The 13,987-nt window shown below is 43.8% G+C and overlaps 1 protein-coding gene across 1 annotated transcript in view; it reads left to right on the top strand.

Annotated features, from left to right (window-relative positions):
* LOC115111725 (tumor necrosis factor receptor superfamily member EDAR) overlaps positions 1 to 13,987 on the top strand; it is a 49,815-nt gene that overhangs the window by 26,745 nt on the left and 9,083 nt on the right. The window contains exons 3-7 of the mRNA XM_029638080.2: positions 4,390 to 4,512; positions 7,461 to 7,642; positions 8,591 to 8,676; positions 10,844 to 11,035; positions 11,148 to 11,222. Coding sequence (XP_029493940.1) covers positions 4,390 to 4,512; positions 7,461 to 7,642; positions 8,591 to 8,676; positions 10,844 to 11,035; positions 11,148 to 11,222 — 658 coding nt within the window. The remainder of the gene's footprint in view (positions 1 to 4,389; positions 4,513 to 7,460; positions 7,643 to 8,590; positions 8,677 to 10,843; positions 11,036 to 11,147; positions 11,223 to 13,987) is intronic.

Here is a 13,987-nt window from a genome sequence, read left to right on the forward strand (position 1 = left end):
TTGTGAAACATCACAGGTTCCTCCGTGGAGCTCTAAGAGAGCAGTTCTAATTTGGGCCTGAATCTCTCCTCTCTTCCTCTGATGTTGAAACCTGTTGGCTGTGTGTCTGTGTTGGCTGTATTCCCAGGAGTTTAACTTCCCTCAGAGCTCATTTAATGATCCCCACTAAAGCCACTCCTGGAGGGCTGGATTAGAGAGAGAGAGAGACCTCTTCCTCATCCCATCTCATATCTTCCTCCTTCTGCCTCATCCTCCTCCCATCTCATCTCTTCCTCCTTCTGCCTCATCCTCCTATCTTCTCTTCTTTCAACCTCTTCCTCACACCTCATCCCATCTCTTCTTCCTCCTTTCACCTCTTCCCAACTACTCTCATCTCCACTTCCTCCTTCAACCTCTTCCTCATCCAGCCTACAGTACTCCCATCTCCTCACATCCTCTTTCCTCCTCCCCCCTCCTCCATCCACAGCCTCAGACTCACGTCTTCCTGTCAGATGTCTCAGTTCTCTCCAGCTCCCCAGCTGCTGCTCAGTCTGTCTTGTGTTTTTTGTTATAGAGTTTGTCTAGTTTTACTTCACTACATTCCTAAATCAAATAATTACTTTTTACTCCACACATTTTCCCTGACACCCAAAAGTACTAGTTACATTTTGAATGCTTAGCAGGACAGGAAAATGGTCAAATTCACACACTTATCAAGAGAACTTCCCTGGTCATCCCTACTGCCTCTGATCTGGTGGACTCATTAGACACTCATGCTTCGTTTGTAAATTATGTTTGAATTTTGCAGTGTGCCACTGGCTATCTGTTAATAAAGAAAACAAGAAAATGGTGCTGTCTGGTTTGCTTAACATAAGGAATTTTAAATGATTTATACTTTTACTTTTGATTCTTAACTATATTTTAGCAATTACATTCACTTTTGATACTTACTCTATATTTAAAAACAAATACTTTAAGACTCAAGTAGTATTTTACTGGGTGACTTTTAATTTACTTGAGTCATGTTCTATTAAGGTATCTTTACTTTTACTCAAGTATGACAATTGGGTACTTTTTCCACCACTGCAAACAGTAACTGGTTTCATTTCAGTCTCCATGTGTTTGAACAGCAGTGTGTAACTTGTTGTTGTGTTTAGAAAATTACATTCTTGACCATGAGCTGGGGAGAGCTGAGTGTGTGCTGTTTTATTTGTGGGTTCTGATGGATGGATCTGGACAGCAAAATCTGTGAGGAGAACAGCCAACGGAACACACACACACACACACACACACACACACACACACACACACACAAAGAGCCAGGCAGGCAGGTAGCTAATGGTAAGTAAGTTACTGTATATAATGTTACAGTACACCTATTGTAATTTAAATACAGTATCAAAGCAATGACACATGGTACAATAGCGTAAAATTGACTCTATTGTACTGTAAAACGTAAATGCTACAGCACCTCCCAACCCAAAACATCTTCCTACAGCCATGATTGAGGGGATTGGGGTTTGTATTTGACTATAATTACATGGGATTGGTGCAAGCAGGTTGGCTGCTAGGTCATGTGTTTCCACATCACAGCATATCAATTCATATGTGGTGTTTTATATCACTTCCATTTCTAGATGCCTAACAAAGGCTTCCGAAGTGGCAGGGACGACAGGGCAAACAGACCAAAAGGACATGGCATAATACTTAACCATTAACAAAGACTGGCTACCGCTCCAATCTGTCCCTTATCTATTTTAAATAGATGGGGCACTACTACTACATACCAGTTCAATCGGTGCAGCATGCTCACTAACAGGTGCAGGTTGACATTTATTGTCATGAGTCTTTTAGGAGCGATTTACCATTATATTGTAAAAGTTAATATAAGCAAAAATGTGCTGTTTGGTCTTAATTTAAGGTTACGGTTAGGCATTTGGGTTAGCAGTGTGGTTAAGGTTAGGGTTAGTTTTAAAATCAGATTTTAAGACTTTGTGGCTATGCCAGCTAGTGACCACTCTGTAGAGCTGCCTCCAGAGCAAGATTCACGACGAAAAACGCTGACCTGCAACAAATATAGCCTTTTACAAGGCATTTACAAGATATGTTAATGAGCCAGAAACAACAAGACCATGCACCCACTAATGGTCAAAAGGTTTTTGGCTCCAAAAAGATGGTACGCTACTGTATTCTGTGGGATGGAATTACAGTACCATTTGGAATACAGCAATTATTCTCCTGCCCACAAAATCTTCCCAAAATGCACCATAATTTAATGTATGCTGCAGTAAAATGTTTCACAGTATTTTACTGTTGAAAATACTCCCAATTACCGTATAAATTACAGTTTTCCTTTACGGTGCACGAACAAATGCCCAACAAACACACACACTTCAGCCACTCGATAAATCAATTATATGCACATTTAAACAACTATGGTCAGTCCCTAAATTCACTCTGACACCCAGCGTTTGCGGTTTGGTTAGTATGTTATTGTGTGGGTTGGATGGTGGGAGAGATAGTGATGTAACATTCTCTCACTGGCTGCCAGATTTAGGGCTACATTAATGACAACGCCTTGATTGGTCTCTGAAAGGTTCCCGAGGGGATTAATATAGTCTCAATGATTTTCATTTGAGTTATTGAAAGCTGTAGTTAAAGTCTACAAGCTTTAAGGCTATATACTGAAGAATCCTGTAGTGAGTTGAAGCAGAACAAAAAGATTCATCCTAACCCCTTACACTCGTAGAAATGGGCCTATATGGATAGGGCCGATTTGAAATGTTGAACTATAAAAAGCATATGCATGACCATGTTACCAAAACTTGAGATTATGGGGAAATGATCAGACCAAAGTTGGGGACACAACAGTTCACCTGACACAAGACTGAATCCAAATATTACACTGTTGATTTTATGTGCATTTTACATTGACTGTGTTTTTCACAGCATTTGTCAATAACGAAATCTGAAAACACATTGGATAAATTCAATAACATAAAAATATTCATTGAAATTAGGTACAAATTAAGAAAAAAACAAGGGTTTGAGTGAGAGGTCTAACTGGTGTCTCCAAGTGGCAACGCATCTCTCCAAACTGCACAGTTCCTAAATCATTTCAACGCACTTTTATGACTCAAGGAAAGAGCCTTCAACTATAAGGTGCTTTTTTGAGCTCTCCTAGCTGTGCCGTTGAGGAACTGAAGCAAGCACAAAATATGATCTTACAGTGTTAGGCTTTCAAAAGGCACTTCAGATAAACAGATTGTAATTGTGGTGCGCATAGAATGGAGTCATGAGTGCATTCTGATGTGTGTCCTGCGGTTAGTTGTCTTCACAATATGACAAACAGCCTTATTCTGTTCAGGACAACCCAGGGTACAACACCTGTCATCCCTGTAACTGTGGATCACATATAGAAATCCTATAAATTGATACTGTAAATGACATGAGTTTTGACATGAAGTGCACATTTGGACTCATGGGTTTGTGGTTTGCTTGTATGACATCAAAGCAGAGTTTATTATAATCCTCAACATCTCACAGTGACAGTGACTCCTCTCAATTGACAGCATTTCCCTCACTGAGACGACAATAAATGTGCTGTTACGTCCGTCGCTGAAAGAGTGAGACCAAAGCGCAGCATGGAAAGTGTTCATAATAATCTAATAATGAAACACCGACAAAACAACAAAATATAAACAAACATAAAGTTCTGCAGGGCTAGACAGCTACTGTGCAAAAACAAGATCCGACAAACTCAGGTGGAAAACAGACTGCCTAAGTATGATTCCCAATCAGAGACAACGATAGATAGCTGCCTCTGATTGGGAACCCTACCCGGTCAACAAAGAAATAGAAAACTAGAATGCCCACCCAAATCACACCCTGACCTCACCAAATCACACCCTGACCTCACCAAATCACACCCTGACCTAACCAAATCACACCCTGACCTAACCAAATCACACCCTGACCTAACCAAATCACACCCTGACCTCACCAAATCACACCCTGACCTCACCAAATAGAGAAATAAACAGGCTCTCTAAGGTCAGGGTGTGACATGTGCAAAAGCAGCCCAATTAGCGGGAGGGATGGTTGCATCTTCTTGTCGAGCACGGTGCTCAAGTTTATAACGGCTGTCAGTCAAAACCCATACAGCGCTGTGAAGTGGAGAACCCTGAGCTCTCACGTCATGTATAAAATGTTACTGTACAGCAGATGCGTTCCAATTTAGGTATTTATCAATGACAGATATTCCATTTTCAACCTGCATATGACTGCATATGACAGGGGCTGTGAGTGGAAAGGACTACCGTATAACCAACAACCTGAATAAAAAATACATTTAAGTTTGACTCTTTGCACACTTTTATATTTGAACTCTCCCCCCTCTCTCTATCTCAGGTGTCCTGTCCTCCCTGTCTCAGGTCAGAGTACAGTAGTTGTGGAGAGTTTGAATTCTACAACCAGACCTTCAGTAGCTGCCGGCCCTGCCCCCCATGCCAGCCTGGACAGGAGCCCCACATGGTGAGACATACTTTCCCTGTGGTGAAATAACTTGAGTGTCCATATCGTGTAAACCCTGACCCCTGTTACCTACCTCCCAGCCATACTTATCAGGTATCAAGGTAAGACCCAGATACAGAATGTGTCGAAGTAACAATGATTAAAACAGCAACAGGGTCAAAGGTACAGAATGTCAGGCAGGCTCAGGCTCAGGGTCTGGTCAAGCCGAGGTCATTAATCCAGAGGTGGGGTAAAGGTACAGAACGGCAGGCAGGCTCAGGCTCTGGTCAGGCAGAGGTCGTTAATCCAGAGGTGGGGTAAAGGTACAGAACGGCAGGCAGGCTCAGGCTCTGGTCAGGCAGAGGTCGTTAATCCAGAGGTGGGGTAAAGGTACAGAACGGCAGGCAGGCTCAGGGTCTGGTCAGGCAGAGGTCGTTAATCCAGAGGTGGGGTAAAGGTACAGAACGACAGGCAGGCTCAGGGGCAGGCAGAGTGGTCAGGCTGGTGGGTACAGGGTCAGGACAGGCAAGGGTCAAAAACCAGGAGGACGAGAAAACAGAGACTGGGGAAAAGCAGGAGCTGACACAAAAACGCTGGTTGACCTGACAAACAAGACAAACTGGCAACAGACAAACAGAGAACCCAGGTATAACTACACAGGGGATAATGGGGAAGATGGGCGACACCTGGAGGGGGTGGAGACAATCACAAAGGCAGGTGAAACAGATCAGGGTGTGACAATACTCTCTAGTCTGCCTGTCTGCTCAGACCACCCAGGTAGTTTTCTTGACTCACTGATATACACACAGGTACATATGTATGATCTTAATTTGAGCCAATTTTCTACAGCAGGAAAACCTTTTTGTAGGGGTTGATACATTTTTCATTAGGGCAAATCGAAAATTACAAAATGTCAGGCATTTTAGAAGCCTTTTTAAAACTCAAATACATTAGATGTATGCATTTCCAAGTTTGCATTCTCCACAACAAAAGAGTTATCAAATTAAGAGCCTACATCTGTACACCTCCCAGCTCAGAGAGAGTTACCACCTAAATCCCAGTACTGTAAGCCTGTTCAGATTCATAAAGTGGAATGAACAATTTTCACGGTTTGTCAAACCATTTCGATTTTTTTCCAAATATTGAAGCCCCGTGGGTAGGAATGGTACAGAAGTCTGTCAGTAATCATGATTCATCAGTGCCCCGGTCAAACCAAAAAGCACAGCAGGCAGCAGCTCACTGGGCCTTAATATGGAGGAGACACACCTCATACACACACACACACACACACACACACACACACACACACACACCACACACACACCCTATAGACTACTTCACACAACTACACAGAACAACTCCAACAGGTGCACGCCTTTTCCTCTTAATCTAAACAACAATCCTAACACATGTCTAACTGTTTGAATAGTCTGTTGTTCATTAACCTTCTAAGGTTAAGTGATAGTTATTCAACTCTCCTGTCTAATTACAGAAAATGACTATAATGTGACCTTGACAAGTAAGCCTATCATTGCTCATGATTGTCTATTTATGTAAGGACTTATCAAACAGAGCATCAACATCATAACTAACCAGGCATTCAGCTCTTCCCATCTCTCGTCTGTGATCAGTAGTAGTCGTTAGTCTGTAATCTTGCCCTGTGCTTTCCCTCTGCCTTCTTATAATCACTGGGATAATCTACACCCACCTGAGAATCCCCCCCCCCCCCCCACATACACACACACACAGACACACACACACATCAAACAGGACTCTTTCAACTCCCACACAGATCTGCTGTGATCTGATAGAGCAGATCATTTTACTGCAGTGATACACACTGGTTTACCACAACTATGGAGACTGGAAATCAATTGGATCTGGAGAGTCTGGAGAAGGTTTATATGAACCAACAGAAGTAAAGTCAGCAAGGAGATCTGACACTGGGTTGATCCATCCTGACAGAATCCTACTGATAATTTAATCCAGTTTTTATCAGATGTCACAGTGGCTATATTGGACAAGCCAATAAAGTAGGAAGTTGAAGTGAATATAGTGTTTCTGTAGTCTGTAGGACAGGCAGCATCTTGGCGTTAACAGTTTTAATAAAGATACGTCAGACACCTACCTGCCTGTCTGTCAGACTGTGTAGAGTATTGGTTGTTGTCACAGATTCCCCCCCCCTGAGAGTAGTGCATCAGTCTAGAACATCCTTATTCTATATTAGAACATACATTTCCACTTCCTCCCCACATCTACTAGGCTGCACGCATGCGCACGCACACACACACACACACACTACAGATGTAGGATCTTAACTTGAGCCATTTTGTGGTGGTTGATGCATCATTCGTGGAAATTACAAACTTTCATAAACCTTTTTAAAACTTAAATACACTATACATTTTACATTTCAAATGATCCTACAACAGGGTGATCAAATGAAGATCCTACATCTGTAGACAAACTACACAAAGATCCGTTCAGAATGACTCCTGTTCTTGTTAGCGATCACATTTCACATCTTTAGTCTCAGACTCAGACTCAGTCAGACTCAGTCAGATCTAGGCTGGGCTCAGCAGAACACAGAAGGCAGCATTAGTATATACACTAACACACAGGTCTATGAACAGCACCACTCGTTTCAAGTGCAGTGTGTGTGTGTGTGTGTGTGTGTGTGTGTGTGTGTGTGTGTGTATGTGTGTGTGTGTGTGTGTGTGTGTGTGTGTGTGTGTGTGTGTGTGTGTGTGTGTGTGTGTGTGTAAGTGTGTGTGTGTGTATGTGTGTGTATGTGTGTATGTGTATGTGTGTGTATGTGTGTGTGTGTGTGTGTGTGTGTGTATGTGTGTGTGTGTGTATGTGTGTGTGTGTATGTGTGTGTGAGTGTGTATGTGTGTGTGTGTATGTGTATGTGAGCACAACACATGCATAACACATGTCTAACATTGTTTGTGTGTGTTTTGTTGCAGAACTGTGGCTATGGGACTAAGGATGAGAACTTTGTGTGTGTGTCTTGTCCCGCGGGGAAGTACTCAAAGGGGAAGTATGAGATCTGCAGGAGACATAAGGACTGTGAAGGTCTGTACCGCGCTACAGTACTCACACCTGGGACACCAGACAGTGACGCAGACTGTGGACCCTGCTTACCTGGGTATGTACACACATACAGACACATACATATACACATATACACACAAGCCTACACACTCTCACTATCAGAGTGTCATTGATAAGACAGGACCACCCCATAGGACATTTCTCCCGCACAACTCCCATATAACACACACAGCCTAGGCTAACCCTCCATTGGCCACGCTACCAGCCTCAATTACCCAGCTGCCATCTGGTCACCCACCAACATGGAGGCAGGACAAGATATAAACTGTTACAGGACTGATTTAAAGGTCTGATCTCTCTCCTTCTCCCTCTCCCTCCCTCCTTCTCTCTCTCTCTCTACCCCTTTCCTCCCTTTCCACCATATGATATCATTCAGTGGCTGGACCACCTCAAAGGCATTCTCTGGTTTCAATTGAGTTTAAAGTCAATATACAGACTGGAGTGTTTTAGCATAACATTACTGGCTGCTTTAATAGATACTCTCTTTCAGCTGTACTGTATTGGGGGCAGAATTACTGAACACTGTCTGACTGCTGCTGTGATGGAATCAAAATACTCACCAAATTCCTCTAGGCTTTATTAATCTCACGTTTAATGCTTTTGTCGGTGCTCTAACCTGGAGATCGGGTGTTGGTGTTTGATTGAATTTGGTTTAATAGTCATCTCTGATTGATGATAGCCTCTCTGCCCTAGAGGCCTAGAGGACGCCACGCTCTGAAGCAGCTTCCCCTCTCGTCCTCTGTCACAGCTCAGGGCTATATAATACCTTATCTAACCTAATGGTATACAGTATCACTCCTTCCCCTCTGGGCATCAATACAGCAGTCAGTTTAGCCTTTTCACCTCAGCTGTTATTGTGACACTTCTGTCAAATACGTACATATTCACAATATATCTAACATCTCTGTATATAAGAAGACAATACTAGGTACTGTATCAGTATTGTTCTCTAAAGGTTCTCTCTGTGTTTCCTTTCTGTCAGGTATTACATCCAGGAGAACCGGCCCAGGAACCTGTATGGGATGGTCTGTCACTCGTGTCAGAACGCACCGCGCAACACTAAAGAGTGTACGTTCTACTATACCTTACTACTTCTACAACACAAACACACCGTTTCACCGAATCACTGTCCGAGAGGGACGGAGAGCGATCACTGTAAGGTCAGGCGAGTGAGGGCCAGTTAATGAACACAGACAGACAGAGCACAGGGCGAGAGGGACGGAGAGCGATCACTGTAAGGTCAGGCGAGTGAGGGCCAGTTAATGAACACAGACAGACAGAGCACAGGGCGAGAGGGACGGAGAGCGATCACTGTAAGGTCAGGCGAGTGAGGGCCAGTTAATGAACACAGACAGACAGAGCACAGGGCGAGAGGGACGGAGAGCGATCACTGTAAGGTCAGGCGAGTGAGGGCCAGTTAATGAACACAGACAGACAGAGCACAGGGCGAGAGGGACGGAGAGCGATCACTGTAAGGTCAGGCGAGTGAGGGACAGTTAATGAACAGACAGACAGAGCACAGGGCGAGAGGGACGGAGAGCGATTAATGAACACAGACAGACAGAGCACAGGGCGAGAGGGACGGAGAGCGATCACTGTAAGGTCAGGCGAGTGAGGGACAGTTAATGAACACAGACAGACAGAGCACAGGGCAAGAGGGACGGAGAGCGATCACTGTAAGGTCAGGCGAGTGAGGGCCAGTTAATGAACACAGACAGACAGAGCACAGGGCGAGAGGGACGGAGAGCGATCACTGTAAGGTCAGGCGAGTGAGGGCCAGTTAATGAACACAGACAGACAGAGCACAGGGCGAGGCAGCAGGATGTTAACTCGCCAGCGTCTGGAACTGCTTCCTCATGGTAATGCTCAAACCCAGGAATTGTTTTTGTGTCCGTCGCTCAAACCAACACTCACTGGCACATTGTTTTGACCGGAAATTAATATATATGTGTAATTTGAATGACTGTGTTTTGAAATATGAAAACCTCAAACAGATTGGAAGCAGCTATGAGGAGGATGGGAGAGAGAGAGAGAAGGAGGGAGGAGGACAGATGAGTGTATACCAACAAACACAAACGTTTTAACAAGTGTCTAATTGTTTCTTCCAGGCAGGGAGTGAGTTAGGGAGGAAGAGAGGGAGGGAGGGAACGTGTGAGGGTACATTTTAATTAACTGTTTCAAATGAAGGCTTGAAATATGTAGTTGAAGCATAGAGTTACTAGCTCAGGGTCAAGACAGGCTAGCACTCGCCAAGTAATCTGTCAATTACTCCGGCTTCCAGCTCAGTGTGTGTGCGTGTGTGTTTGTGTGTGTGTGTTACCAGCTAGCTCCCAGCATGGCGCGGTGTGATAATTAAAAAGTTTGGAGGGCATGAAAAAGATGATTAGCATGTTTCCACATGCACTGGGTCGTCTCTTCAACAGCAGCCTGTCATACCATCTCTCCAGGCTATATGCATCTATACATATCTATACCACCTCTGTCTGGCCTCTGTTTACCACCATCTACTGTAACAGACTGGGTTTAAACTTTGAACCCAGGTTTGTCTAATGTAACTGCAGCAGTCTCATGCAATGATAGACCTCGTCAGTCTGATCTAATCAGTGAATAAATAAAGTCTGAAGCAGCATAAAAATGTCCAAAAGCTTTAGAGGAGATGACGTCTGTCTGTAGGGTTGAAAGCCTTGGTCTATTGTGATGTCTGTCTGTAGGGTTGAAAGCCTTGGTCTATTCTGACATCTGTCTGTAGGGTTGAAAGCCTTGGTCTATTCTGATGTCTCACTGTAGGAACAATGTGGTCTCAGAGAATTTTGTATTATTCTGTATGTAAATCCGAGACACTCCATTTAGTATGATATGTCTCATATAGTTTGTGTTAATTTGTGGAAGTCCATCATGATATGTTTACGAATTACAATTCATATGTTACCAATTTGCCAAACGTACAATATGTTACCAATTTGCTAAATGTATGATATGTTACAAATTCCAATTTGTTGTGGCTAAAGTTAGCTAGGTGACTAGGTGGCTAACGCTAATGTTAGCTAGCTAGTGATCAGGCCTACCATCGTTGTGTTTTCGGTAAACTTGGGTGAACAGGGAGTACAGGAGGGGACTAAGCACACAACCCTGAGGGGTAAGACATCATGAGGGTCATGGCTACCCTTAGATTAATTACCTGTGTAGTATCTGTGTAGTAACTGTGTAGTAACTGTGTAGTATCTGTGTGTTCCAGGCATGCTTACCAAAGTCGCCAGTGTCTCAACCAGCAGTACTACCATGTTCCCTCACCCTCACAAAGACGCCACAGGACAGGGTCACCTAGCAACCGCTCTCATCATTGCCATGTCAACCATCTTCATCATGGCCATCGCCATCGTCCTCATTATCATGTTCTACATCCTCAAAGCCAAGCCCAGCGGACAGGGTAACAATCACACACACGCACATACACATACAGTTTCAGTTAGGTTCCCTCCCTGTGTTAAATGGGACATCAGTGTGCACAGTTACTAAACGTTCTCTCTCTCCGTGTGCAGCGTGCTGCTCAGGTCAGGTGGTGAAGGCTGTGGAGGCTCAGACCAACAAACAGGAGGACAAGAAAGATGTTCCAGGTGAGACACTACAACACAGCTTTACAAAATGATACCTCAAGGAACAGAAAACCACACGACAGTCAACTAACATAATATATAGTAGTGGCTGGGGCCTCAGGCTTAATCTGCAGTCTAGTCTATAACTAACATAATATATAGTAGTGGCTGGGGCCTCAGGCTTAATCTGCAGTCTAGTCTATAACTAACATAATGTATAGTAGTGGCTGGGGCCTCAGGCTTAATCTGCAGTCTAGTCTATAACTAACATAATGTATAGTAGTGGCTGGGGCCTCAGGCTTAATCTGCAGTCTAGTCTATAACTAACATAATGTATAGTAGCGGCTGGGGCCTCAGGCTTAATCTATAGTCTAGTCTATAACTAACATAATGTATAGTAGCGGCTGGGGCCTCAGGCTTAATCTGCAGTCTAGTCTATAACTAACATAATGTATAGTAGTGGCTGGGGCCTCAGGCTTAATCTGCAGTCTAGTCTATAACTAACATAATGTATAGTAGTGGCTGGGGCCTCAGGCTTAATCTGCAGTCTAGTCTATAACTAACATAATGTATAGTAGCGGCTGGGGCCTCAGGCTTAATCTGCAGTCTAGTCTATAACTAACATAATGTATAGTAGCGGCTGGGGCCTCAGGCTTAATCTGCAGTCTAGTCTATAACTAACATAATATATAGTAGTGGCTGGGGCCTCAGGCTTAATCTGCAGTCTAGTCTATAACTAACATAATGTATAGTAGTGGCTGGGGCCTCAGGCTTAATCTATAGTCTAGTCTATAACTAACATAATGTATAGTAGCGGCTGGGGCCTCAGGCTTAATCTGCAGTCTAGTCTATAACTAACATAATGTATAGTAGTGGCTGGGGCCTCAGGCTTAATCTGCAGTCTAGTCTATAACTAACATAATGTATAGTAGCGGCTGGGGCCTCAGGCTTAATCTGCAGTCTAGTCTATAACTAACATAATGTATAGTAGCGGCTGGGGCCTCAGGCTTAATCTATAGTCTAGTCTATAACTAACATAATGTATAGTAGCGGCTGGGGCCTCAGGCTTAATCTATAGTCTAGTCTATAACTAACATAATGTATAGTAGCGGCTGGGGCCTCAGGCTTAATCTATAGTCTAGTCTATAACTAACATAATGTATAGTAGCGGCTGGGGCCCAAGGCTTAATCTATAGTCTATAACTAACATAATGTATAGTAGCGGCTGGGGCCTCAGACTTAATCTATAGTCTAATCTATAACTAACATGATGTATAGTAACGGCTGGGGCCTCAGGCTTAATCTATAGTCTAATCTATAACTAATATAATGTATAGTGCCGGCTGGGGCCTCAGCCTTAATCTATAGTCTATAACTAACATAATGTATAGTACCGGCTGGGGCCTCAGGCTTAATCTATAGTCTAGTCTATAACTAACATAAAGGCATTCTCATCCGTGGTGGCTGTCTGTCATGCCTGGTGTCTGTGGGTTTGACACTGATTGAGCGTAGCATGTTGGAATGTTTAGATTAGACTGTGGCCCTAGCTCTAGGCTGTCAGTGTTCCCCTCTCACTAACTAGAACGTTATCAACATTTTACCTGACAATAATACACCTACTGGCGTCTCACAAACTGTAGGCCTACCATTTTACCTCTGGTATGGTAATAGTTATACATACAGTCCTTTAGGTTTAGAAATCAACCTGTTTAGGCTTGCAAATTAAGAATCAAACAAAAGTGTTTTATTCACGAAACTGAATGTAGAGTATGTTTATATGTTCTAAGTGTATTGGTGAAAGCATACTGTATGTGTGTGTTTATGTATTGGGAAAAGTGTGTGTGCACGCATGTCTGTGTGTATTGAGTAGCTGTTTCGTAACTCTATGATTCACATCTCCGGTAGAGCTGGGAACTATGAGTGTAGGTCTGACGTCTCTGAGGCATACACTATCTAGGCTGGCAGTACAAGACATTTACAGGCTTTAAACATTGATGTGATTGCATTTGAATGCTACAGTCCTGTTAATTGATTTATTTGGAAAATAATGGGACCTCTGTTCCCCTGGTTATTTATTTTTATTTTTTAGGAACCCCCGTTTTCATGGTATCCAATTGTTAGTAGTTATTATCTTGTCTCATCGCTACAACTCCCGTACGGGCCCAGGAGAGACGAAGGTCGAAAGCCATGCGTCCTCCGAAACACATCCCAACCATGCCGCACTGCTTCTTAACACAGCGCGCAGCCAACCCGGAAGCCAGGCGCACCAATGTTTTGGAGGAAACACCGTGCACCTGGCGACCTGGTTAGCGTGCACTGCGCCCGGCCCACCACAGGAGTTGCTAGTGCGCGATGAGACAAGGTTATCCCTACCGGCCAAACCCTCCCTAACTCAGGCGACGCTAGGCCACTTGTGTGTCGCCCCACGGACCTCCCGGTCTCGGCCTGCTGCGACAAAGCCTGGGCTCGAACCCAGAGTCTGCGATGCAGACCCCTGGTTATTTTTGTTTCAGACTTTTACCCGCGTTCATGGAACTGTGTGATAAATAACGTTTGGTAAAAAACACAAAAGAGACAACATACAGACACACACAAACATCAACGACATCACACCTTCCCAGACTAGAGGTCGACCGATCAAGTTTTCATAACAATCGGTAATCGGCATTTTTGAAGACCGATCATGGCCGATTACATTGCACTCCATGAGGAGACTGCGTGGCAGGCTGACTACCTGTTATGCGAGTGCAGCAAGGAGCCAAGGTAAGGTGCTAGCTAGCATTAAA

This window comes from Oncorhynchus nerka, linkage group LG3 (assembly GCF_034236695.1).
Source record: "Oncorhynchus nerka isolate Pitt River linkage group LG3, Oner_Uvic_2.0, whole genome shotgun sequence".
NCBI lineage: Eukaryota > Metazoa > Chordata > Actinopteri > Salmoniformes > Salmonidae > Oncorhynchus > Oncorhynchus nerka.